Source organism: Musca domestica, unplaced genomic scaffold, assembly GCF_030504385.1.
Source record: "Musca domestica strain aabys unplaced genomic scaffold, Musca_domestica.polishedcontigs.V.1.1 5, whole genome shotgun sequence".
NCBI classification, from domain to species: Eukaryota; Metazoa; Arthropoda; class Insecta; order Diptera; family Muscidae; genus Musca; species Musca domestica.
The window spans coordinates 27,023,889-27,050,843 of NW_026712346.1; the positions used below are offsets into that span (position 1 = coordinate 27,023,889).

General features: G+C 35.3%; 3 protein-coding genes, 1 long non-coding RNA gene and 3 pseudogenes across 4 annotated transcripts in view; 2 read left to right on the forward strand and 5 right to left on the reverse strand.

Annotated features, from left to right (window-relative positions):
- Positions 1–3,512: 3,512 nt before the first annotated feature.
- The window catches only part of LOC131804824 (uncharacterized), a 28,684-nt gene continuing 5,241 nt past the window's right edge, over positions 3,513–26,955 (reverse strand). Inside the window, exons 2-4 of the long non-coding RNA XR_009343300.1 lie at positions 21,052–21,117; positions 6,750–6,815; positions 3,513–3,617 (exon numbers count right to left, since the gene is read on the reverse strand). This is a non-coding gene — a long non-coding RNA (uncharacterized LOC131804824). The remainder of the gene's footprint in view (positions 3,618–6,749; positions 6,816–21,051; positions 21,118–26,955) is intronic.
- On the forward strand, positions 5,381–5,722 carry LOC131804817 (histone H2B-like). Its single transcript, XM_059128050.1, has one exon. The coding sequence runs from the start codon at positions 5,381–5,383 to the stop codon at positions 5,720–5,722; it is 342 nt and encodes a 113-aa protein (XP_058984033.1).
- Positions 9,061–9,511, reverse strand: LOC131804810 (uncharacterized; annotated as a pseudogene).
- LOC131804819 (histone H2A-like) lies at positions 16,924–17,386 on the reverse strand. The gene has a single exon (XM_059128052.1). It carries the CDS (start codon positions 17,335–17,337, stop codon positions 16,999–17,001), a length of 339 nt encoding a protein of 112 aa, XP_058984035.1. The 5' UTR covers positions 17,338–17,386; the 3' UTR covers positions 16,924–16,998.
- LOC131804820 (uncharacterized) lies at positions 23,361–23,728 on the reverse strand (annotated as a pseudogene).
- Positions 24,021–24,442, forward strand: LOC131804821 (histone H4-like). Its single transcript, XM_059128053.1, has one exon. The coding sequence runs from the start codon at positions 24,072–24,074 to the stop codon at positions 24,381–24,383; it is 312 nt and encodes a 103-aa protein (XP_058984036.1). The 5' UTR covers positions 24,021–24,071; the 3' UTR covers positions 24,384–24,442.
- LOC131804823 (histone H2A-like) lies at positions 26,011–26,324 on the reverse strand (annotated as a pseudogene).

Sequence of the window (26,955 nt, forward strand, 5' to 3'; positions counted from 1 at the left end):
TATAGCCCCCATATAACGGTACCTCCCGATATTCGGTATTTTGATGATTCTAGCGACATTTTTTACTGGAATTGTTTCAAAATTAATATTTAAAGTTCATAATAGATGCTACGGCTTAAGACAGAAACTGGGCCATGTAGGTCCACGTCTTCGTATAGCCCCCACATATTGGTACCTCCCAATATTCGGTATTTTGATGATTTTAGCGGCATTCTTTACCGGAATTGTTTCACATTTTGCATTTGAAGTTCATAATGGATGCTACAGCCTATCACAGAAAGTTGTCTGTGCAGGTCCACGCCTTCGTATAGCCCCCATATATCGGTACCCCCCGCACTTCGGTATGTTCATGATTTTAGCGACAATATTTACCGGAATTGTTTCAAATATCGCATTTAAAGTTCGTGAAGTTCGATATTACAGCCTATGACAGAAAATTGCCTGTGCATTATAAACTGATTTTTTTTCAAGTTTCGCATTTCAATATTGTAATAGCTGGTGACAAAAGTTGCCTATGCAGGTCCACATCGTCGTATAGACTCTAATATACGCCTACATTAGGTATTTTCAAGATTTTAACAGATTTTTAAGGGATTTTTTTTTGAAAATTGTTAAATTTGTACCGAATGGTGGAGGGTAATTATTTTACTTGTTTTAATTGGTATTACCAAGGCCTTTTTCCATTCTCTTGGAAAGTAACCAAGGTTAAAAGCCTTGGTTAAATAGAATTGCCAGGAAAGTGCATATTGCACTTCCGGCTTTCTTTATGGCTATATCCGGAATTCCATCTATTCCACTAGATTTTTTAGACGATCTTTTTTAATGGCATTTAAGACTGCTGCAGGATTAACAAATCCACCCTCATTCCATTTAGCTTCATCCCCTATAATTGAGCCATCAGCTGCAATTTCGTCTCCAAAACTTAGCAGGGGATTATGTTCCTCAATTCCCTCCACAGCTTCAACTACAAGATTGTGGAAGGTGGAGTTTGTTTCACCCTCCCTTATTTGTTGTATGTTTTGGAGATGGTTAGTCAATAAATTGGCTTTTTCCTCATTATTGTTTATAGGATCACCTCTATCGTTGAATAGACTACTTATTGGTCCCTTTAGAGATAGGCCTGCAGCAGTTTTCACTTTAGAAAAAGTGGTAGGGTTTACTTTTATTTTTTCTATATGCGATATGTACCTGTTATTTTCGAAATTTGTTATTAGTTCTTTTAATATTGTGCCGAGATTTCTAATATTAGCTCAAATTAGATTATATCTCTCCGGGTATGGTGTCCTCTTTAAAATTTTCTTTTTCTTTTTTTCATTAGATTTATGATGTTATTTGGTAATTTTCCTAAGGTATAATTCTTACATACTTTTATTGGGACACATTCTTCTATTGTTTCTTTAAAAAACGTTATTTAGTCTTTCTATGGAAATGTCTATTTCTGATATTGTTGCATTTCTATATATTGGCAACTCAAGTTCTAATAATCTTGCTTCTAATCTTCCCTTATACCTTTCTATATTAATTTGATCATAATCATAGCAGGTCTTGATCTCTTTTGCTTGAATAATATTAATACTAATTATTATTTCGACGGCCTTATGATCCGATTCAAAATCCTTCGTTGCTAATAGACCATGTTCTGTTCTTACAACACCAGGTGTTATGATGAAGAAATCTATGTAAGAGTCTTCAACTCTATTGAGCCTTGTGGGACTGATGTGGGGCAACATAATAGACAATCCCTAAGTTCACAACCATTTTCATTGTTTATTCTTATTCCCCATTCTCTGTGTTTCGCATTTAGGTCACATCCAATGACAATATCATTGTTTGCACCCAAGTTTGAAATTTCATCGAGACTGGAGGGTCTAAAAGAAGTTTTAGGAGAAAGATACATAGATATAAATATTATAGGCAGGCCTTCTGTCTTGTATTATTTAATTGCACAAGATTCTATGTTACCTGTATTTATTGTAATTTCTTCACACTTATATGAACTTCTTATCATAATGGCTGTTCCACCTCCCTTTTTGCCTACCCTACATTGTCGATGAAGTGCATATCCCTCAACTTGCAGCTTATGCCCATGTGACAATTTATGTTCTGCCAGTAGTAAAATATCTGGCTTATGAAAAATTGACTGACGCAATGTGCTATTTATTCTTTTCTCACACACACATTTCTTCAATAATGGGGTGGTTTGGCTTGTGTGTGACTAGCAGTTGTGACTACCTGAAATTCTTGTCGACTACAATCTACAAATTCTGTATAGCTTGCCGTTTTGTTAATCATTTGTGAACAGTGTTAAAAGTGTTTGTGTGATTCAAAACATAAAATAAATAAATAAATAATAAGTGAAAATGCCTCCTAAAACCAAAAGCCCAAAAGAACATTACCAAGGGCGATAAGTCGAAGAGACGTACCAAGTGTAAGGAGAGTTACGCTGTCTACATTTAAAAAGTGTTGAAGCAAGTCCATCCCGACACCGGTATCTCCTCCAAGGCCATGAGTGTCATGAACAGTTTCATCAACGATATCTTCGAACGTATTGCCGCCGAAGCCTCTCGTTTGGCGCACTACAACAAGCTCTCAATCATCACTAGTCGAAATACTACCTTAAGAGGCCCTTTTCAGGGCCAAAAAAAAAAAAAAAAATTCACAAGAGACCATATTTTTGTTGAAACCCCTTATTTGCTGATATTTAGTAATAAACAAATAAAATTCCATAGGAAATATATTTTTCTCTATACAAAGATTTTTTCATGCATTTAGTTATCTCGCATATGTACCCATGTTTAGCATTTGCTTGCTTGGGTTCTATGCTTGCTTGTGCGATATGCTATAACAGCCATCGTCGTCGTATATGTGTGCGTGTGTTAGTGATGTTTTGCCTTGCCGTCGTTGATCAACATCGAATGGGCATCATGTATGTGTGAGCATTTTATTTCAGCACAACGGCAAAGCAACGAAATATAAGGCTGAGGCAAAAATTTTCAAAGGAAAATATGTATTTATGGAAAATGTTAATATTTTGCCAAAATGTCATTTTTGGATGAAATTTGTGAAATTTGACAAAGAATATGAAAATGGCAAATTTTTCAAAATTAAGTAGATATTATAAAAATGACCAAATGATGGGGATTTTCGAGAATTATGACCTGTGGGTAATTAGGAAAAATTTTAAATATTTTATTATCTTTTATGACCTGGGTTAAAAAATAATTCAGTGGCGTCCACGATGATATTGGCTCAATAAAATTACCTAATAAGAACAGTAATTAGCGATAGTATTTTTTATGTATTTAGGTAATTAATATATACGATAGATGTTGAACATAAATATTTTTCTCTTTTTTAATTTAATTTGTAGCCCTGAAAAGGGCTGTTAGATAGTATGTTTTCGAATATCGAAAATATTGTGGAAAAAGTAATCTTTCTGGGAAAAATTACTTCTTGGCGGCGGCTTTCATAGCAGCTGGCTTCTTTGCTGCTGCGGCCTTTTTGGGCTTAGCAGCTGCAGTTTTTGCCTTGGGTGCCTATGTTTTAGTGGCAGATGATTTGGCGGCGGTCTTTGCTGGTTTAGCTTTAACTGTACCGGTTTTCTTGGCAGCCTTTGCCTTTGTTTTGTCGGCCTTCTTCTTTTAAGCGGTCTTCTTGGTGGCAGAGGGTTTTTTGGCAGCTGCCTTTTTCTCACCAGCGGCCTTTTAAGGGGCGGCAGCCTTCTTCTTTTTGTCACCAACGGCTGGGGCCTTCTTCTTCTTTTCAGCAGTCTTGGCTTTGGGTTCCTTGGAGGCCGAAGCAGACAATTTGAATGAACCAGAAGCACCCTTACCTTTAGTTTGGATCAATTTTCCACTGGCAACGGCACCTTTCAAGTACTTCTTGATGAAGGGGGCCAATTTTTGGGCATCTACTTTGTAGGTGCTGGCCAAGTATATCTTGATGGCGGGCAAAGATGAACCTCCACGTTTCTTCAGGGTCTTGATGACGGCATCAACCATTTGCTGGGTTGGAGGGAGGCTGATGGCTTCTTTGCTTTGGCAGCGGCTTTTTTGGTGCCTTTTTCTCAACAGCGGCAACTGGGGAGGCGGTGGCTTTAACAACGGCGGCGTCAGATATGGTTATTCACTGTTTGGTTTATATTTCAATGTTAACACAAATAAACTTACAAATTTATGTGTACTATTATTTTTGTTAGCGGCGGTTTCAAATTCAAATTGCTTCAAACTTATTGATTCCAAAATCCATCAACAATATTTCAATAACTTTATATTACTTATCATATTAGTATTTTTCTAAGTCTATGTCTATTATACATACATAAGTTGTATCAGGTATACAAACATATCCGTAATACTAGTTTTACGGAGCCAAGGCTACTAGGAACATGGTAGTTTGATTCAACAAGCTCTTCTATACTACTATATTCTACTAAACTCTTACTTATTATATTATTATCATTCAAGAAACGTGCATTTTCTAGAAATTTTTGAAGAAGATTTCACTAAAAATACATCTTTTCTGTCAAAGGGGGTGTTTCTGTACACTTCACTGTTATGAGGCTGCATCCATATCCCGTTTTCGTCCATTTGAGGCCTCATACCAAGACAAGATCTTAATATCATTCTTTCCCATTGTCTAATTCTTTCCATTTGATGAGAAGAAATGCCGAACCATACGGGAAATGCCTAGGAAATTATTGTTCTAATGGTTTGTTTTTATATCAATAATTTAACCTCTTGATTTAGGCCACTAGATTGCCGGATTATCCGCTGATAAGCCCAAAACATTTTCTTTGCCTTCGCTTAAACAAAGTCTACATGTTTTATGAAGTCAAATTTGGAGTGAAATATTACTCCCAAGTATTTAATTTGGTCAGAAACTCTAATTTGTTGTCCCGAGATTGTGAGTACTGCCTCAAACCCTCTGGCGCTGTTGAAAAGATGTTTTTTTAGACCTTTAAACACAATTCCTTCACATTTATTGACGTTAAGGCTCAATTTCCATGTTTCAAAAAAGGCTGATAAACGTCCTAAATACGATTGTCGATGAAGTGCATATCCCTCAACTTGCAGCTTATGCCTATGTGACATTTTATGTTCGCCAGTAGTAAAATATCTGGCTTATGAAAAATTGACTGACGCAATGTGCTATTTATACTTTTCTCACACGCACATTTCTTCAATAATGGGGTGGTTTGGCTTGTGTGTGCCTAGCAGTTGTGACTACCTGAAATTCTTGTCGACTACAATCTACCAATTCTGTATAGCCTGCCGTTTTGTTTATCACTTGTGAACAATGTTAAAAGTGTTTGTGTGATTCAAAAAAAAAAAAAAAATAATAATAATAATAATAATAATAATAATAATAATAAGTGAAAATGACTCCTAAAACCAGTAAAGCAGCAAAAAAGGCCGGCAAAGCCCAAACGAACATTACCAAGGGCGATAAGTCGAAGAGACGTATTAAGCGTAAGGAGAGTTACGCTATCTACATTTACAAAGTATTGAAGCAAGTCCATCCCGACACCGGTATCTCCTCCAAGGCCATGAGCATCATGAACAGTTTCGTCAACGATATCTTCGAACGTATTGCCGTCGAAGCCTCTCGTTTGGCCCACTACAACAAGCGCTCAATCATCACCAGTCGGGAAATCCACACCGCTAAGCACGCCGTCAGTGAAGGTAACAAGGCTGTTACTAAATACACCAGCTCCAAGTAAATGTCTTGATATTTTTCATTTTGCGTCGAAATACTACCTTAAAAGGACCTTTTCAGGACCACAAAAAACATTTCAAAAGAGATCATATTTTTGTTGAAACCCCTTATTTGCTAATATTTAGTAATAAACAAATAAAATTCCATAACAAATATATTTTTCTCTATACAGTGATTTTTTCATGCTAACTCGCATATGTACCTCTGTTTAGCATTTGCTTGCTTGGGTTCTATGCTTGCTTGTGCGATATGCTATAACAGCCATCGTCATCGTATATGTGTGCGTGTGTTAGTGGTGATTTGCCTTGCCGTCGTTGATCAACATCGAATGGGCATCATGTATGTGTGAGCATTTTGTTTCTGCACAACGGCAAAGCAACGAAATATAATGCTGAGGCAGAAATTTTCAAAGGAAAAAATGTATTGATGGAAAATGTAAATATTTTGCCAAAATGTCATTTTTGGATGAATTTTCTGAAATTTGACAGAGAATATGAAACTGGCAATTTTTTCAAAATTAAGTAGAAATTATAAAAATGACCAAATTATGGTGATTTTCGAGAATTATGACCTGTGGGTTTTTAGGAAAAATTTTAAATATTTTATTATCTTTTATGACCTGGGTTAAAAACTAATTCAGTGGCGTCCACGATGACATTGGCTCAATAAAATTGCCTAATAAGAACAGTAATTAGCGATAGTATTTTTTTATGTATTTAGGTAATTAATATATACGATAGATGTTGAACATAAATATTTTTCTCTTTTTTAATTTAATTTGTAGCCCTGAAAAGGGCTTTTAGATAGTATGTTTTCGAATATCGAAAATATTGTGGAAAAAGTAATCTTTCTGGGAAAAATTACTTCTTGGCGGCGGCTTTCTTAGCAGCTGGCTTCTTTGCTACTGCGGCCTTTTTGGGCTTAGCAGCTGCAGTTTTTGCCTTGGGTGCCTTTGGTTTAGTGGCAGATGCTTTGGCGGCGGTCTTTGCTGGTTTAGCTTTAACTGTACCGGTTTTCTCGGCAGCCTTTACCTTTGTTTTGTCGGCCTTCTTCTTTTCAGCGGTCTTCTTGGCGGCAGAGGGTTTTTTGGCAGCTGCCTTTTTCTCACCAGCGGCCTTTTATGGGGCGGCAGACTTCTTCTTTTTGTCACCAGAGGCTGGGGCCTTCTTCTTCTTTCAGCAGTCTTGGCTTTGAGTTCCTTGGAGGCCGAAGCAGACAATTTGAATGAACCAGAAGCACCCTTACCTTTACTTTGGATCAATTTTCCACTGACAACGGCACCTTTCATGTACTTCTTGATGAAGGGGGCCAATTTTTGGGCATCTACTTTGTAGGTGCTGGCCAAGTATTTCTTGATGGCGGGCAATGATGAACCTCCACGTTCCTTCAGGGTCTTGATGGCGGCATCAACCATTTGCTGGGTTGGAGGAAGGCTTATGACTTCTTTGCTCTGGCAGCGGCTTTTTTTGGTGCCTTTTTTCCCAACAGCGGCAACTGGGGAGGCGGTGGCTTCAACAACGGCGGCGTCAGACATGGTCATTCACTGTTTGGTTTATATTTCACTGTTAACACAAATACACTCACAAATTTATGTGTACTATTATTTTTGTTAGCGGCGGGCTAAAGTGTAGTAGTCAATTGGTAAATTTTTGGAAAGATTGTGTGGAGGCGTGTTTAATTTTTTACAAAAGTTTTCGGAGAAATTAAATTTTCCTGAAGAAGCTTTGATAATTTTCACTAAAAATGTTTTATACCTTTAAAGTATAGATTTCAGGCTATGTTTTAAAGAATGTTTGGTGTAATTATCACTTGCCGTTTGTGAATTATAAAAATGTGATTATAAAAATGTGATCACAAATTTCCAACTAAAATTTAAAAAAATCAATTTTTTTTATGAAAAATTAATTTAAACTTCTTTTTGAAAATATTGCCTGATATGTTTACTTTAGGATCAAAGAAAAATATCGATGGAATTTGATATTTTACTATGTGAAAAAATTGAAATTATTATGTGGTCTATGGCAGCAGAAATCCTCTTGTTGGCATAATTTCAATGAAAAAAAGTTTTTCTTGAAATAAATTTGAAAGCTCAAATCTTAATAAGTTTTATAAAAATTTCTTAAAAAACATTTCGGAATTTGTATATTTACATCAAAATATAACATTATTCACAAAAAGTCATAATTTACGGGGAAAAGTTACAAAATCCCCAGAATACTTCATACTACCAATGTACAGGCTTTCAGTGACAAACGGTTATGTATTTAATTTTGCAATATTTTTTTATGAAATTTAACATATTTTGTTCTTAATTTTTTTAAAAGCATTGTTAAAAGCAATTTTCTACGTTATTTTGTCAATATTTTTTTAATTTCTTTAAAAAATATTCCCAAAAAGAAATTCCTCTTTACAGGCAAATATCACCTAGAACACTTGGAAATGTCATGAAATTAATTGCGTTTTATAAAAATGCAGATATTATTGGCACTTCTTTTTATAATACTTGTAATTATATTTTACATCAAAATTCTCAACAAACCAGTTATTTTCTTCTTCAATTTTTAAAAATAATAAATTATTAGCAATTTCTTCAAATACATCGGGCAAAACTAATTATTTAATTCCATACGGAGAAATATCATATTCAAATCTCTTAAAAGGCGTTTAAAACATTTAAAAATTTTGCTGAAAAAGAATAAAGTATATTTCATACATCATTCCTGAAACAAATTAAAAAGATGGGGCAACATTTTAGCAGGAAATTTTTAAAATTCACATGAATAATTCGTAGAAATTAATGGCAGAGAAATTTTTTCGGCTAAATTGAATAGTCCACAACAGAAAAAAATGATCGAAGGGGCATAAAATGAGAGAAATAGACAAATTTCGCGCCAAAAATCAAGAAGAGAGAAATTTTTTGTTTAACGGGAAAAGGAAAAAAACAAAATGGACAAAGAAATCCCGTTAGCAAAATGTATGTGGGGGTTGTTTTCATGAGTCATAGCATTTTTTTTCCAAGAGGGAGTACAAAAATGATAATAATTTTGCAAATTAAAGGAAATTATCAATATGGATAGTTGAAAAAATTAAAATAAAATTAAAAAAAATTTAAAATAAAGTCAAAATCAAAAACAAAAATTCTGTCGAAAAATCATCAACGAAAAAAAAACAACATCAAAAGATATATCTTTATTTTAAAAAAATGTTAATAATTGTTGAAAAATAATCAAAGCCCAAATTCTTTTTATTTATTTCAAAAAAATACTAAAAATTGTAGATTGAGTAAATAAATATATCTTTTTTGTAAAATATTTGTGGTCCTGAAAAGGACCGATAGTTTTGTTGTAAAATTGTTGCTTTTAAAACGTCAAGAATTTAAGCACGTTCTCCACGAATACGTCTGGCCAATTGGATATCCTTAGGCATGATGGTGACACGCTTGGCATGGATGGCGCACAAGTTAGTATTTTCGAAAAGACCAACCAAGTAGGCTTCACTGGCTTCTTGCAATCCCATAACAGCAGAGCTCTGGAAACGCAAGTCAGTTTTGAAATCTTGAGCGATTTCACGAACCAAACGTTGAAAGGGCAATTTGCGGATCAACAATTCAGTACTCTTCTGGAAACGAAAGATTCCACGCAAAGCAACTGTACCAGTACGGAATCGATGAGGCTTCTTAACACCGCTGGGGTGGCTGGGGCACTCTTACGGGCAGCTTTGGTAGCTAGTTGTTTACGGGGAGCCTTTCCACCGGTCGATTTACGGGCAGTTTGCTTAGTACGAGCCATTTTTCACTTGATTTTTTTCACTTCACTAGAGATAAGCACACAAACACTGTTAACACTGTAATAACGTTGCCACCGCCACTAAAACGAGTATTTATAGAAAATTGTGCTGTTAGCATCAACTTTCGGGGTTGATATGTTAGTGAATTCACAAAAGAGAACATACAATACTAACGGCAAATGTACACACACACACATATAACTGTACATACTTTACTTGTGTGTTCAAAAGTTGGAGAGAGCCACAAAGTTTGTATAAATACGAGCGGAATCGTCCGGAAACAACATCACGTTCATTCTGTGTTGTGTTCTTGAACAGTGCGGTTGTTAAGCGGAGAAAATTAAATTGTGCCTTTGTGATTGTGTGTCTGTGTGTTTGAACTTGAAAAACAACCACCACAGTGCCCGTCGTTCTCCTGTGTGTTCGGCTCTCAATAGCTACTCCTATACCTCTGTCGACGAATACGAAGTTTGTTTGCCCGTCGGCCCGCCATCTAGTGGTAACCACATATCACTATGCCGGCCGAGGGAGCCCTGACGATACCTGGCAACTCCACCTCTGTTATTGATGTGGCAATGCCTAAAAAAGATTGTGATATACAAAAGGTAGATGCTGTGAAAATCTTTTGTGAGCTTATAACAAAGGTCGATGCTGTGAAAACCTTTTGTGAGCCTATAACAAAGGTCGATGCTGTGAGAACTTTTTGTGAAGCTATGCCTAAGGTCGGTACTACAAAAAAAGTGTGTCCCTCTGCTAATGACACAAATACGCCGATGGATTGTGTGTCTGCTAAGATCATTCACAATAGCACCGAAATGACTGATGGTTCTGATATTGGTACAACGAGTGGCAGTTATCAAGTCGTTATTTCGAACAGACATAGAAAACGAAAGAAGAAGCGCAGCAGCGATCCAACCTTTGAACCTGAGAAAATGAATGCCTTGATTCAACAGCTCCAAAAAGATTTATCAAGAGCACATGAGGATAATCGTTCTTTGATGACAAAACTTGACGCTGTCATCAAAACTCAGGAGGACACTGCGAGAAAATTAGCCTTAGCTCACGGTCGTGAAATGGCTTTTCATAGAACAATTGCTGACTTACAACATAAGCTCGATGTTCAAATGGGTGTTATACGACCTAAACACACTAACCCCACTAGTAAAATGCTAGGGATGGACATAGCTGAAAAATTGCCAGCCGTAGAAGATGCCAGTCTTCAGCAGAAGGAAGATTGGGCTGCCGAGGTAGCCGAAGACCTCGGTATGGCGATAGATGTTGCACCCCAGACAGTTGATAATGGAGCTTCCTTAGGTGAAATCCCTAAACCAAAAACCCTGTCAAATGAAACATTCCCTCAAATGAAGACGAAGAAGCAGCCTGTCGCTAGGAATGGACCCACTAAAACCGATGTGGGTGCTAACTTGCCTACTCTGGATATGAAGCAGCCAGCTGGCAAATCAATGCCAGCTTTTACTCTTTACGATGTAGGTGTCAAGGAAATTTCGGGAATCCTCAACTAAAAATATCGATCAGGTGAGTTTTCTATAGTTTATATACGCCCATCTGTTCTCTCACTCAAGGTCAAAGGCCTTAAAATTTATGAGGAAATTAGGTCTTTACTTGTTGAGCGTGGTTATAAATTCCACACTCACACGCCGAAAGCTTTGTTGCCCTATATGTTGGTAATTGAAAATCTCACTAACGAATTTACCATTGAGGAGGTTAGGGACTTCCTCCACACAAAGGTTCCATTCCCTATAGAAGTCATTGGTTTAAATAGTGTGTCCCCTAACAAATGGCTGCTCAGAGTATCAAAGCAATCGGATATAAAGAGCCTGTACACGCTATATAAAATTTTAGATTGCAATATTAAAATAAAGAAAGATAAAGGTCGTGACTTTATTCTTTGTTTCAATTGCCAACGTCCGGGTCATGTCTCCAGCAATTGCACCATGTCTTGATAGTCATCCCTCATATAAATGTCCCATTCCATCTAAGGATAACGAAGTTTTTGTATATGACGTTGATCCCGTTACTGGGAATACTATTAAAACTCCTTTACACCCCGTTAGCTGCGTGAACTGCAAAGTAGTCGGTCACACTGCTTCCTCCCGCCAGTGCCCGCGGCGATTGGCGATTATTGATGGAAAAGCTAAAAACAGAGCTGATGCTCAGCCTAAGGTAGAGGCACGCTCCCAACGTTTATCCCTCATCCACTCTGGGGTAACTTTTGCGGAGGCTTTGGGTAAGAATGCTGCCACAAACCCCACCCTGCTAAGCAGGAGTGGTCAAACCACACCAACAGCGTCTGGTATAATTAAGGCTGGAGTAAGTTCTGGTTATTCAGTTCTTTGGGCAAGATTTTGATAAAAAATGTGAAAAAGCAAGGAACTTTGGGCCCATTTTCACTGAAATTTAAAATAAAGCTGGTTTAGATGCGGCAATGTCCGCATGTCTTCTCTGTATAGCTGGGGATGTCCAATTTTAAAGTTGTATTTTTAAATGTCAACTCACTTGTCTCTTTATCCAAGCGACATTACCTCACGAACTTCATAAGAAAGAAACCCTGATGTTCTCTTGGTGGCCGAGCATAAGCTACGGCCGACTCATAGATTTACTCTTAATGGCTTCAAATGTTTTTTGCAATTCAGAGAGATTGGTGGGGGTGGCGGTACTGCGGTGTTTATCAAAGATAATTATCACTGCGATCGTATCGCCATCTCCACTGGTGAGATCGAATCTTGCATTATTCGAACTTCCAAAGAAGATGGTTCCACTGTTTTTTTAGCACCTCTATATTGTCGACCCCAAAGTAACTTTCAAGTTCCCGACCTACAACCCCTATTCGACCTAAGCTTAATGGGTGAAGTTATAATTGGAGGCGATCTTAACGCCAAACACCCTTCCTGGGGAGGAATCGAAACTAATACCAGAGGTAGAGCCCTCGCCTCGTACTTACTTGATTGTCCGAATCTTCATATATTTTCTTCTGAACATCCCTCAAGACCCAACGAAGGTCAGGGCTCATTTATCGATATTTTTATACGTACTCCAGGACTGGCTTTGATCGATGGCAACACAAATCTGCAACCCTAGATTTGGAGTCTGACCGCAAGGCATTGGAAATAGTCCTCGACTTGGGTGGATTTAGGAAAAGGGAAACCAAAACCTTTTTTAATTTTGACAAAATTAATATAAACCGTTTCCAGGGAATAGTAAGACAGGGGCTTGCTGAAATCTGTTTGCCTGTGAACAGAAATGTTTCTCAGCAAGAGATCGATTCGACGGTTAAAAATCTAGAAATTGTGTTTAGAAACGCTATTGACGCTTCAGTCCCTAAAATGAAAGCTAAAAATAATACTCTAGGTGACCTTCCCCCAAGGATCATGAGGTTCATGCAAGAACGAAGAAGAATTTGCCGCTCCATACGCAGGTCTATAGATCCCTCGCGTATAAACATCCTAAAGGCGGATGTTAGGAACCTAGACCGAATAATAGCAGACTCTATTCGCATCTTTGAACAAGAACGCTTTCATAACTTTCTAGAAGACATTACAATAGATAACAGAACCTTTGGTAAAGTCAAGGCCGCGGCAGGTCTTTCGCACCGAGACCCTGTAAGAGAACTGTTGGACTCTGATGGAACGCTCATCGTCGAAGATAGGCTTAAAGCAGAGGTCTTAGCCGACCGTTTGCAGAACACATTGGTTTCTACGGATAGACCTTTCGATTCCACTCTTCACAGTTTAGTTACTGACTCTGTGAGGGAAATGGATGACCAGTCTCCCGTGGAAACCTTTTCCAGTTCTCTTACAGCAGATGGTTCAGTTATTGATAACTTTCATAGATGGAGGCAAGCTGGATTTGTCTTACCCAGTTGCGTCGGCAAGGCTCTTGCGAACAGACCAGCCCGTAAGTCAAGTGGTTCAGATAGGATACCAGACACTGCCTTGAAAAAGGCAGGGGAAGTTCTATTTCGTTTCCTTTCTATTCTTTTTAACCACTCACTAAATCTGGGATACTTTCGAAAAGCCTGGAAGGAGGCGATGGTTGTTCCCATACTTAAAAAGGGTTCCCCACCGCGTGACTGTGGTAGCTACCGTCCCATTTCTATGCTATCAGCATTTGGTAAGCTCTATAAATCGTTCGCGCTCAAGAGACTTAAGAAACTGGTTGAAGACAAAAGAATTCTAAAGGACTGTCAGTTTGGCTTCAGACCGGGACACTCGACTTCCCATGCTCTAACTGTTCTTTCATCTTTTGTCATAAAAGAGTTTGACCGTAGATATGGAACAATAGCTGTAGGCCTTGACTTCGCCAGGGCATTCGATTCTGTTTGGCATGACGGGATATTATTTAAATTAAAACAGTATGGATGCGATGCCCTTACATGTAGGCTAGTAGCGAGCTTTCTCCGAGACAGGAGCTTTAAGATGAAGGTTGGCGATCATCTTTCGACCACAAGACCGATCCGATCTGGTGTTCCACAGGGCTCACTTCCTATGCTCTACAATATTTTTGTAAGCGTCATGCCTGAACCCCCCGAGCGAGGCTTGCTTCTTCTTTATGCTGACGACGTCTTCCTAGCTATGTCTGGTCCGAGGGCTAGCTCTCTGGCATCCAGACTTAACGCTTGGCTCGAGGACCTTCATAGATATTTCTCTATGTGGGGCCTTAAGCTGAATGTTGGAAAATGCACAGCGGTAGTATTTCGAGGCAAACCACGTGTAACTTATCCAAATTTTCGCTCTTTCCACCCTGTTTTAAAATTAGGAGAGGAAACCATACAGGTAAGGGATAAGATGAGGTATTTAGGGGTTATCTTATGCGAGAAGTTTGAATTTATAAGACATATTGACTTCATACTCGATAGAGCAAAGAAAATATACTTTGCCTACCAAGGTGTCCTTAAACACAGTGGTGGCCTGTCTAAAAATATAAAACTACTCATTTATAGACAAGTAGTCAGACCTGTTATCTCTTACGCCTTTCCCATCTGGTTTCTTATATCTTCGAGTCAGATGGAGAGACTTAGGAAATGGGAAAGATCTGTCCTAAACTACTGTTTGGGACTGAGGCCGACAGTGAGATGGGATGGGACTATTAGAAATCCATCATGTAGGGCAACATATGATGCGGCAAGTATAGAACGTATTGATCGTTTCCTCATGAGGGGGACCCTGAATTTTATAAATGGAGCGCAACACCTGGAGAATAGTTTGGTTGAGGATTCCCTACATTGTTCGTATGACACGGAGGCCATACGTTCTAAAAAACATCTCCCTCCCGGTTCCTTAGTAATATTATTAGACCAAGGTCTATTGTATAATGGAGAGGATTTGTTATTCTACCACAGAAGGTATAATACCATGAATTTGGATGATACTGTATATTTAACTACACAGTAGATTTGTAAATATATCTTTAGTTCCATAGTTATAATATTTAGGTTTTAGTCCCTAGTCATAAGTATTTCATTAATATAACCTGAATTTAGCCCTTTTTATGTGATTTTTTTGGGGCGTTTTATGAATGATAATATAGATTTAAGAGAATACGAGAGTCGCATGCTATTTTTCTGCAGCGTATAATAGTACCCATACTTTAGTATATAGCGAATAGCCATAAGTTTATTTAATAGTTGTTTAGTAGTAAGTCATGCTGTATAGTTTTAAGATTTCTAATCAATAAATATGGCCTTGAGGCAAAAAGCGAAAAAAAAAAACGGAAACAACATTAGTCCTAAAATGTTCTTGAAGTGATAAGTGAAATAAACTAAAGTGAAAAAATGACTGGTCGTGGTAAAGGCTTGGGAAAATGTGGCGCTAAACGTCACAGGAAAGTGCTCCGTGATAACATCCAAGGTATTACCAAACCAGCTATTAGAGGTTTGGCTCGTCGTGGCGGTGTAAAACGTATTTCTGGCCTGACTTACGATACGGTTTCGGCGGTTAAAAAATTCTTGACACAATTTGGAGAAATATTTTTTTACAACAAAACAATCTGCCCTTTTCAGTACCACAAAATACATCAAAAAAGAGATACTATCTTGTTGATATCTATTTTTTAATTAAAATAAAGAAAAAATAAACACTTACCTTAGGAAATAAAGAAAACTTTCTCGTATTTTTTTTCTCACAATTCGTAAAAAATGTAAATATAAATACTTACTCGTTTCAATTTTCTCAATAATATTTTCACCGAAAACATTGTTTTACTGATGTCTCGTATTTTATTCCCGATCTTAAACATGCCGTCGGCAACTCACATCGCTAAACACATTTAGTTCTTCTTCTTCTTTTTCGTATAATATGAGTATAACAAAGCGTCGCTTTATGTATGTATTGGTATTATTTAGTCAATATTACTTAAGAACAACCATGTTGCCACAGCATGGTACAGCATAAAGGAATTTCGTTGTGATTTTGGACTTTTTTTAAATGATTTTTTTTTTCCAAAATTTAATTTAAAGTCGTTGAAAATATTTATTAAATAGATCGTTGATACAAAGTATCTCAAAAAATTTCATTAAAAATTTGTTAATTGTTCACTAATAATTTCCTTTAAAATTTTGCCGAAAATTTATTTAAAAATTGAATTTTAATTAAAAATTCTTCATTAAATGAACTTTATTTTATTTATGTTAAATTATCTTATTCAATTTTCAATTAATTTGTATTTAATTTTTCATTATATTATTTTTTAAAATCACTATTTCCTTTTATTTAATATTATTTCCTTATTATTAATTTAAAAATTTTCGATTTCGTCAAAAGCATTCTTCATTTTCATAAAATCTATTTATTATTCTAAATTCCTTTAATTTTTTTGCAAATATTTTCATATAAATTTCTCTAAATTTTCATTAATATTTGCCTTAATTTTTAAAAACGTTCTTATTTTATTTTAATTATTAATTTACGTTATTTTATTTTTCTTTGTAATTATTTTGGTTAATTTTAATTTCAATATGTTACTTTTATTCTATTTTTTATGCTAAAAATTTTCCATAGCACCACAATGTACTTTTATTTTCATGCATGCGTCGATTTATTTCCACCACAACACTATTCTGCCGCCAAAATTCCCTTGCAAATCATCTACTTTATGCCTTCCCGAAGAATGCGCCGGGAACAGATTTTTTCACATAAAACTACTGCGAGCCACCACCAACTGCCACATCCTTCTTCTTCTTCTTCATAGTATACATACTCATTTGGTGACGCCGCGATCTCTCTCTCGCTCTATTTCTGAAATCATAAGAGACAACAACAACACAAATATGCGACTGAGAACGAAAAACAGTTATTCTGCCAACGTCTCATAGAAAATTATTGAGAATTTTTTTTTTCATACAAATGTAGTTTGAGGGCATTCTTTCTCTTTTGAAATATTTTTTGTCGTCCTCAATTGGTTAAGCTTTGTATGGAATTATACGATGGTCTGTATTCTTCTTCTCCTTCATTCTATAATACCTTCTTTCGAGATAATTTAGGCTTTCTTTTCGGTCTTCTTGGGCAAGAGAACAGCTTGGATGTTTGGCAATACACCACCTTGGGCAATGGTAACGCCAGACAGCAATTTGTTCAATTCTTCGTCGTTACTGATGGCCAATTGCAAGTGATGGGGAATGATACGAGTCTTCTTGTTGTCACGGGCAGCATTGCCAGCCAATTCCAAGACTTCAGCAGCCAAATATTCCATGGCAGCGGCTAAATAGACGGGAGCACCGGCACAATGGATACGACCGACGAGGAATTGAAGACCAGCACGATTGGAACGGGACTTTGCCTTTCCCTTAACTTTGCCACCTTTACCACGACCAGACATTTTCACTTTATTTTAGTTTTGAACATTTCACTTAAGTACTGAAAAACACAAATGATAAAAAACTGACCGGCTTTTTTTTCGACTTTTTTCAATTTGTCATTTATTTATTAATTCATATCGTTACAATGTGTACTTAAATGACTAAAGTAATATTTAGATAGTAATTAAACATATTCGTTGTGTTCAGGGGCACTTGAATCTACGGTATTTACATTCATTTTGTGTTACACTTTAAATTTTATTTTTTTAAATTTATTTTGATCACATTTGTATTGTTTTATGCCCAAAAAGTTCAAAAAAGGCCATTTTTTAAAAGTTTATTAAATATTATATAAAAATCTTATAACTAAACTTATACATATTTCTTATTCTAAATACTTACAAATAACTATATACAATATATACAAATTTTGATTTACTGCTCCATATTGTATACAGTGTCAGTACTAGCATCAAATCTTGAATATATTCTATGATAATATATTTATTTGTCATTTTGATAAAGGATACCAGCCTCTTTTAATTTAAATAGTGCAACTGATGGTAGATGCTTTCTAGTACGAAGTACCTCTAAGTCTTCTTCGTTGTTAATGACGTTTTGCACTATAAAGCTTTCACCTTCTCTACATTTCTCATGAAATATAAGTGCCATCTCCATCATAAAAACATCTATTCTGCCAAAGTTTATGGCATTGTAAATGTTCCTATTCGATGGCCTTCTAATTTCACCCTGGCTATTTATGTCGGCTCTTAGTCCAACAGCTGCACTTATAGCCTTTCTTTCAAATCTACTTAACCTTTCCATCTGTGCTGCGGAGACGTCAGCCCAAGACGGAAAGGCATACCCAATTGTGGGCCTGTCTGTACAGTGATAGTTTAATGTCTGTAGTAAGACCTCATCTCATCCTAAATATCTTTTGATACATGAAGTAATTTTTTTTTTGCTTTAACAAGAACATGGTCTACATGCCTGCAAAAGTCAAAATTTTTGTTAAATACAACCCCTAAATACTTAATTTTATCTGAATGTCCTATAATTTGACCATCAATTTTAACATTGGGTATGTGTATTCTAAAGCTGGGGTAGCTTTCTCTAGTTTTACCACTCAATATTGTAGCAAGGCATTTTGTGGCATTCAATTTTAGTTCCCATTTTTTAAAATATTCATATAGCTTTTCGAGATACTTATTTATTTTCCTCTCAACGGTATGTGCATAACGTCCGCTCATTGCTATAATGACGTCATCTGCATATGTTAATAACAGACCCCCTTCTAATTGCCCAGGAATATCGATGAAGAATATATTATACAACACCGGCCCCAAAAGTGATCCCTGTGGGACACCTGAAGAAACCGGGCGTTGTTCAGACATATCCTCACTAACTTTAATCCTGAAATGCCTATCCTTTAGGAAGTCTGCTACCATCCTACAGGTTTGCCTTTCAAAACCAAAGGATTGCAATTTATAGAGTATACCCTTTTGCCACACTTTATCAAAGGCTTTTTTAAAGTCTAGTTCCACTGCCATGGTACCCATTTTTCTCCTGTACCCATCTGTAACATAATTAGTGAATGCTACAAGAGCATGAGAAGTACAATGCTGTGGTCTAAAGCCAAATTGACAATCTCTTAATATTTTGTGCTCTTCAATGGTGTTTTTAATTCTTTCAAGAATAAAATATTCAAAAAGTTTACTAAATGGGGAAAGGAGAGAAATGGGTCTATAGTCCTCACAATATTTGTCATTTGTATTCGGTTTTTATACCGTCCACCATAGTATGGAAGGTATATTAAGTTTGTCATTCCGTTTGTAACACCTCGAAATATACATTTTAGACCCCACAAAGTATATAAATTCTTGATCAGCATAAAATTCTATGTCGATTTATTAATGTCTGTCCGTCTGCGGAAATCACTCTAGCTTCCGAACGAAATGATGTAGGTTGATAAAATTTTACTCAAATATGTACTATGTCTGCAGGATTTTTGGTGTTGAAAATGGGCCATGTAGGTCCACGTCTTCGTATAGCCCCCACATATCGGTACCTCCCGATATTCGGTATTTTGATGATTTTAGCGGCATTATTTACCGGAATTGTTTCACATTTTGCATTTGAAGTTCATAATGGATGCTACAGCCTATCACAGAAAGTTGTCTGTGCAGGTCCACGCCTTCGTATAGCCCCCATATAACGGTACCCCCGATCTTCGGTATGTTCATAATTTTAGCGACAATATTTACCGGAATTGTTTCAAATATCGCATTTAAAGTTCGTGAAGTTCGATATTACAGCCTATGACAGAAAATTGCCTGTGCATTATAAACAGTTTTTTTTTTCAAGTTTCGCATTTCAATATTGTAATAGCTTGCGACAAAAATTGCCTATGCATGTCCACATCGTCGTATAGACTCTAATATACGGCTACATTAGGTATTTTCAAGATTTTAACAGATTTTTAATGGATTTTATTTTTTTGAAAATTGTTAAATTTGTACCAATTGGTGGAGGGTACTCAAAGTTCGGCCCGGCCGATATTACAGCTTTTTTACTTGTTTTAATTGGTATTACCAAGGCCTTTTTCCATTCTCTTGGAAAGTAACCAAGGTTAAAAGCCTGGTTAAATAGAATTACCAGGAAAGTGCATATTGCACTTCCGGCTTTCTTTATGGCTATATCCGGAATTCCATCTATTCCACTAGATTTTCTAGACGATCTTTTTTTAAATAGTAAAGTAAATGTCTTGATATTTTTCATTTTGCGTCGAAATACTACCTTAAAATGCCCTTTTCAGGGTCAAAAGAGATCATATTTTTGTTGAAACCCCTTATTTGCTGATATTTAGTAATAAACGAATAAAATTCCATAGGAAATATATTTTTCTCTATACAGTGATTTTTTCATGCATTTAGCTAACTCGCATATGTACCTCTGTTTAGCCTTTGCTTGCTTGGGTTCTATGCTTGCTTGTGCGATATGCTATAACAGCCATCGTCATCGTATATGTGTGCGTGTGTTAGTTGTGATTTGCCTTGCCATCGTTGATCAACATCGAATGGGCATCATGTATGTGTGAGCATTTTGTTTCTGCACAACGGCAAAGCAACGAAATATAATGCTGAGGCAGAAATTTTCAAAGTTAAAAATTTATTGATGGAAAATGTAAATATTTTGCCAAAATGTCATTTTTGGATGAATTTTCTGAAATTTGACAGAGAATATGAAACTGGCAATTTTTTCAAAATTAAGTAGAAATTATAAAAATGTAGAAATTATAAAAACGAATTATTATCTTTTATGACCTGGGTTAAAAAATAATTCAGTGGCTTCCACGATGATATTGGCTCAATAAAATTACCTAATAAGAACAGTAATTAGCGATAGTATTTTTTATGTATTTAGGTAATTAATATATATGATAGATGTTGAACATAAATATTTTTCTCTTTTTTAATTTAATTTGTAGCCCTGAAAAGGGCTTTTAGATAGTATGTTTTCGAATATCGAAAATATTGTGGAAAAAGTAATCTTTCTGGGAAAAATTACTTCGTGGCGGCGGTTTTCTTAGCAGCTGGCTTCTTTGCTACTGCGGCCTTTTTGGGCTTAGCAGCTGCAGTTTTTGCCTTGGGTGCCTTTGGTTTAGTGGCAGATGCTTTGGCGGCGGTCTTTGCTGGTTTAGCTTTAACTGTACCGGTTTTCTCGGCAGGATTTACCTTTGTTTTGTCGGCCTTCTTCTTTTCAGCGGTCTTCTTGGCGGCAGAGAGTTTTTTGGCAGCTGCCTTTTTCTCACCAGCGGCCTTTTTTTGGGGCGGCAGACTTCTTCTTTTTGTCACCAGAGGCTGGGGCCTTCTTCTTCTTTCAGCAGTCTTGGCTTTGAGTTCCTTGGAGGCCGAAGCAGACAATTTGAATGAACCAGAAGCAACCTTACCTTTACTTTGGATCAATTTTCCACTGACAACGGCACCTCTCAAGTACTTCTTGATGAAGGGGGCCAATTTTTGGGCATCTACTTTGTAGGTGCTGGCCAAGTATTTCTTGATGGCGGGCAATGATGAACCTCCACGTTCCTTCAGGGTCTTGATGGCGGCATCAACCATTTGCTGGGTTGGAGGGAGGCTGATGACTTCTTTGCTCTGGCAGCGGCTTTTTTTGGTGCCTTTTTTCCCAACAGCGGCAACTGGGGAGGCGGTGGCTTCAACAACGGCGGCGTCAGACATGGTCATTCACTGTTTGGTTTATATTTCACTGTTAACACAAATACACTCACAAATTTATGTGTACTATTATTTTTGTTAGCGGCGGGCTAAAGTGTAGTAGTCAATTGGTAAATTTTTGGAAAGATTGTGTAGAGGCGTGTTTAGTTTTTTACAAAAGTTTTCGGAGAAATTAAATTTTCCTGAAGAAGCTTTGATAATTTTCACTAAAAATGTTTTATACCTTTAAAGTATAGATTTCAGGCTATGTTTTAAAGAATGTTTGGTGTAATTATCACTTGCCGTTTGTGAATTATAAAAATGTGATTATAAAAATGTGATCACAAATTTCCAACTAAAATTTAAAAAAATCAAACTTTTTATGAAAAATTAATTTAAACTTCTGTTTGAAAATATTGCCTGATATGTTTAATTTAGGATCAAAGAAAAATATTGATGGAATTTGATATTTTACTATGTGAAAAAATTGAAATTATTATGTGGTCTATGGCAGCAGAAATCCTCTTGTTGGCATAATTTCAATGAAAAAAAGTTTTTCTTGAAATAAATTTGAAAGCTCAAATCTTAATAAGTTTTATAAAAATTTCTTAAAAAACATTTCGGAATTTGTATATTTACATCAATATATAACATTATTCACAAAAAGTCATAATTTACGGGGAAAAGTTACAAAATCCCCAGAATACTTCATACTACCAATGTACAGGCATTCAGTGACAAACGGTTATGTATTTAATTTTGCAATATTTTTTTATGAAATTTAACATATTTTGTTTTTAATTTTTTTAAAAGCATTGTTAAAAGCAATTTTCTACGTTATTTTGTCAATATTTTTTTAATTGCTTTAAAAAATATTCCCAAAAAGAAATTCCTCTTTACAGGCAAATATCACCTAGAACACTTGGAAATGTCATGAAATTAATTGCGTTTTATAAAAATGCAGATATTATTGGCACTTCTTTTTATAATACTTGTAATTATATTTTACATCAAAATTCTCAACAAACCAGTTATTTTCTTCTTCAATTTTTAAAAATAATAAATTATTAGCAATTTCTTCAAATACATCGGGCAAAACTAATTATTTAATTCCATACGGAGAAATATCATATTCAAATCTCTTAAAAGGCGTTTAAAACATTTCAAAATTTTGCTGAAAAAGAATAAAGTATATTTCATACATCATTCCTGAAACAAATTAAAAAGATGGGGCAACATTTTAGCTGGAAATTTTTAAAATTCACATGAATAATTCGTAGAAATTAATGGCAGAGAAATTTTTTCCGCTAAATTGAATAGTCCACAACAGAAAAAAATGATCGAAGGGGCATAAAATGAGAGAAATAGACAAATTTCGCGCCAAAAATCAAGAAGAGAGAAATTTTTTGTTTAACGGGAAAAGGAAAAAAAACAAAATGGACAAAGAAATCCCGTTAGCAAAATGTATGTGGGGGTTGTTTTCATGAGTCATAGCATTTTTTTTCCAAGAGGGAGTACAAAAATGATAATAATTTTGCAAATTAAAGGAAATTATCAATATGGATAGTTGAAAAAATTAAAATAAAATTAAAAAAAATTAAAATAAAGTCAAAATCAAAAACAAAAATTCTGTCGAAAAATCATCAACGAAAAAAAACAACATCAAAAGATATATCTTTATTTTAAAAAAATGTTAATAATTGTTGAAAAATAATCAAAGGCCAAATTATTTTTATTTATTTCAAAAAAATACTAAAAATTGTAGATTGAGTAAATAAATATATCTTTTTTGTAAAGTATTTGTGGTCCTGAAAAGGACCGATAGTTTTGTTGTAAAATTGTTGCTTTTAAAACGTCAAGAATTTAAGCACGTTCTCCACGAATACGTCTGGCCAATTGGATATCCTTAGGCATGATGGTGACACGCTTGGCATGGATGGCGCACAAGTTAGTATTTTCGAAAAGACCAACCAAGTAGGCTTCAAACGTTGGAAGGACAATTTGCGGATCAACAATTCAGTACTCTTCTGGAAACGAAAGATTCCACGCAAAGCAACTGTACCAGGACGGAATCGATGAGGCTTCTTAACACCGCTGGGGTGGCTGGGGCACTCTTACGGGAAGCTTTGGTGGCTAGTTGTTTACGGAGAGCCTTTCCACCTCTCGATTTACGGGCAATTTGCTTAGTACGAGCCATTTTTCACTTGAATTTTTTCACTTCACTAGAGATATGCACACAAACACTGTTAACACTGTAATAACGTTGCCTGGCTGACTATAGCGGATACTTATTAAAAACTGTGCTTTTAGCATCAACTTTCGGGGTTGATATGCTAATGAATTCTTACCTATCGGTATACCAAATGTACACGCACACACAAAAGAGAACATACAATACTAACGGCAAATGTACACACACACATATAACTGTACATACTTTACTTGTGTGTTCAAAAGTTGGAGAGAGCCTCAAATTTTGTATAAACATTAGTGCTCAAACAGTTCGTGAAGTGTTAAGTGAAATAAACTAAAGTGAAAAAATGACTGGTCGTGGTAAAGGTGGTAAAGGCTTGGGAAAAGGTGGCGCTAAACGTAACGGGAAAGTGCTCCGTGATAACATCCAAGGTATTACCAAGCCAACTATTAGAGGTTTGGCTCGTCGTGGCGGTGTAAAACGTATTTCTGGCCTGACTTACGAAGAAACTCGTGGTGTTCTGAAGGTGTTTTTGGAAAACATTATTCGTGATGCTGTCACCTACACCGAACATGCTAAGCGTAAAACAGTCACCGCTATGGACGTCGTATATGCTTTGAAGAGACAAGGCCGTACCTTGTACGGTTTCGGCGGTTAAAAAATTCTTGACACAATTTGGAGAAATATTTTTTTACAACAAAACAATCGGCCCTTTTCAGTACCATAAAATATATCAAAAAAGAGATACTATCTTGTTGATATTTATTTTTTAATTAAAATAAAGAAAAAATAAACACTTATCTTAGGAAATAAAGAAATTTTAAAATTTTTTTAAATTTCATTTCCAGCTTTCTCGTATTTTTTTTCTCACAATTCGTAAAAAATGTAAATATAAATACTTACTCGTTTCAATTTTCTCAATAATATTTTCACCGAAAATATTGTTTTACTGATGTCTCGTATTTTATTCCCGATCTTAAACATGCCGTCGGCAACTCACATCGCTAAACACATTTAGTTGCTCTTCTTCTTTTTCGTATAATATGAGTATAACAAAGCGTCGCTTTATGTATGTATTGGTATTATTTAGTCAATATTACTTAAGAACAACCATGTTGCCACAGCATGGTACAGCATAAAGGAATTTCGTTGTGATTTTGGACTTTTTTTAAATGAATTTTTTCCAAAATTTAATTTAAAGTCGTTGAAAATATTTATTAAATAGATCGTTGATACATAGTATCTCAAAAAATTTCATTAAAAAATTGTTAATTATTCACTAATAATTTCCTTTAAAATTTATTTAAAAATTGAATTTAATTTAAAAATTCTTCATTAAATGAACTTTATTTTATTTATGTTAAATTATCTTATTCAATTTTCAATTAATTTGTATTTAATTTTTCATTATATTATTTTTTAAAATCACTATTTCCTTTTATTTAATATTATTTTATTTATTTCCTTATTATTAATTTAAAAATTTTCGATTTCGTCAAAAGCATTCTTCATTTTCATAAAATCTATTTATTATTCTAAATTCCTTTAATTTATTTGCAAATATTTTCATATAAATTTCTCTAAATTTTCATTAATATTTGCCTTAATTTTTAAAAACGTTCTTATTTTATTTTAATTTAATTATTAATTTACGTTATTTTATTTTTCTTTGTAATTATTTTGGTTAATTTTAATTTCATTATGTTACTTTTATTCTATTTTTTATGCTAAAAATTTTCCATAGCACCACAATGTACTTTTATTTTCATGCATGCGTCGATTTATTTCCACCACAACACTATTCTGCCGCCAAAATTCCCGTGCAAATCATCTACTTTATGCCTTCCCGAAGAATGCGCCGGGAACAGATTTTTTCACATAAAACTACTGCGAGCCACCACCAACTGCCACATCCTTCTTCTTCTTCTTCATAGTATACATACTCATTTGGTGACGCCGCGATCTCTCTCTCGCTCTATTTCTGAAATCATAAGAGACAACAACAACACAAATATGCAACTGAGAACGAAAAACAGTTATTCTGCCAACGTCTCATAGAAAATTATTGAGAATTTTTTTTTCATACAAATGTAGTTTGAGGGCATTCTTTCTCTTTTGAAATATTTTTTGTCGTCCTCAAAAGGACGGATTGGTTAAGTTTTGTATGGAATTATACGATGGTCTGTATTCTTCTTCTCCTTCATTCTATAATACCTTCTTCCGAGATAATTTAGGATTTCTTTTCGGTCTTCTTGGGCAAGAGAACAGCTTGGATGTTGGGCCATACACCACCTTGGGCAATGGTAACGCCAGACAGCTATTTGTTCAATTCTTCGTCGTTACGGATGGCCAATTGCAAGTGACGGGGAATGATACGAGTCTTCTTGTTGTCACGGGCAGCATTGCCAGCCAATTAAAAGACTTCAGCAGCCAAATATTCCATGGCAGCGGCTAAATAGACGGGAGCACCGGCACAATGGATACGATCGACGGGGAATTGAAGACCAGCACGATTGGAACGGGACTTTGCCTTTCCCTTAACTTTGCCACCTTTACCACGACCAGACATTTTCACTTTATTTTAGTTTTGAACACTTCACTTAAGTACTGAAAAACACAAATGATAAAAAACTGACCGGCTTTTTTTTTTCGACTTTTTTCAATTTGTCATTTATTTATTAATTCATATCGTTACAATGTGTACTTAAATGACTAAAGTAATATTTAGATAGTAATTAAACATATTCGTTGTGTTCAGGGGCACTTGAATCTACGGTATTTACATTCATTTTGTGGTACACTTTAAATTTTATTTTTTTAAATTTATTTTGATCACATTTGTATTGTTTTATGCCCAAAAAGTTCAAAAAAGGCCATTTTTTAAAAGTTTATTAAATATTATATAAAATCTTATAACTAAACTTATACATATTTCTTATTCTAAATACTTACAAATAACTATATACAATATATACAAATTTTGTTTTACTGCTCCATATTATATACAGTGTCAGTACTAGCATCAAATCTTGAATATATTCTATGATAATATATTTATTTGTCATTTTGATAAAGGATACCAGCCTCTTTTAATTTAAATAGTGCAACTGGTGGTAGATGCTTTCTAGTACGAAGTACCTCTAAGTCTTCTTCGTTGTTAATGAAGTTTTGCACTATAAAGCTTTCACCTTCTCTACATTTCTCAAGAAATATAAGTGCCATCTCCATCA

Bases quoted from the DNA above. Each gene is read 5' to 3' on its own strand.
- LOC131804817 (XM_059128050.1), top strand. From the start codon at position 5,381: ATGACTCCTAAAACCAGTAAAGCAGCAAAAAAGGCCGGCAAAGCCCAA.
- LOC131804819 (XM_059128052.1), bottom strand. From the start codon at position 17,337: ATGTCTGGTCGTGGTAAAGGTGGCAAAGTTAAGGGAAAGGCAAAGTCC.
- LOC131804821 (XM_059128053.1), top strand. From the start codon at position 24,072: ATGACTGGTCGTGGTAAAGGTGGTAAAGGCTTGGGAAAAGGTGGCGCT.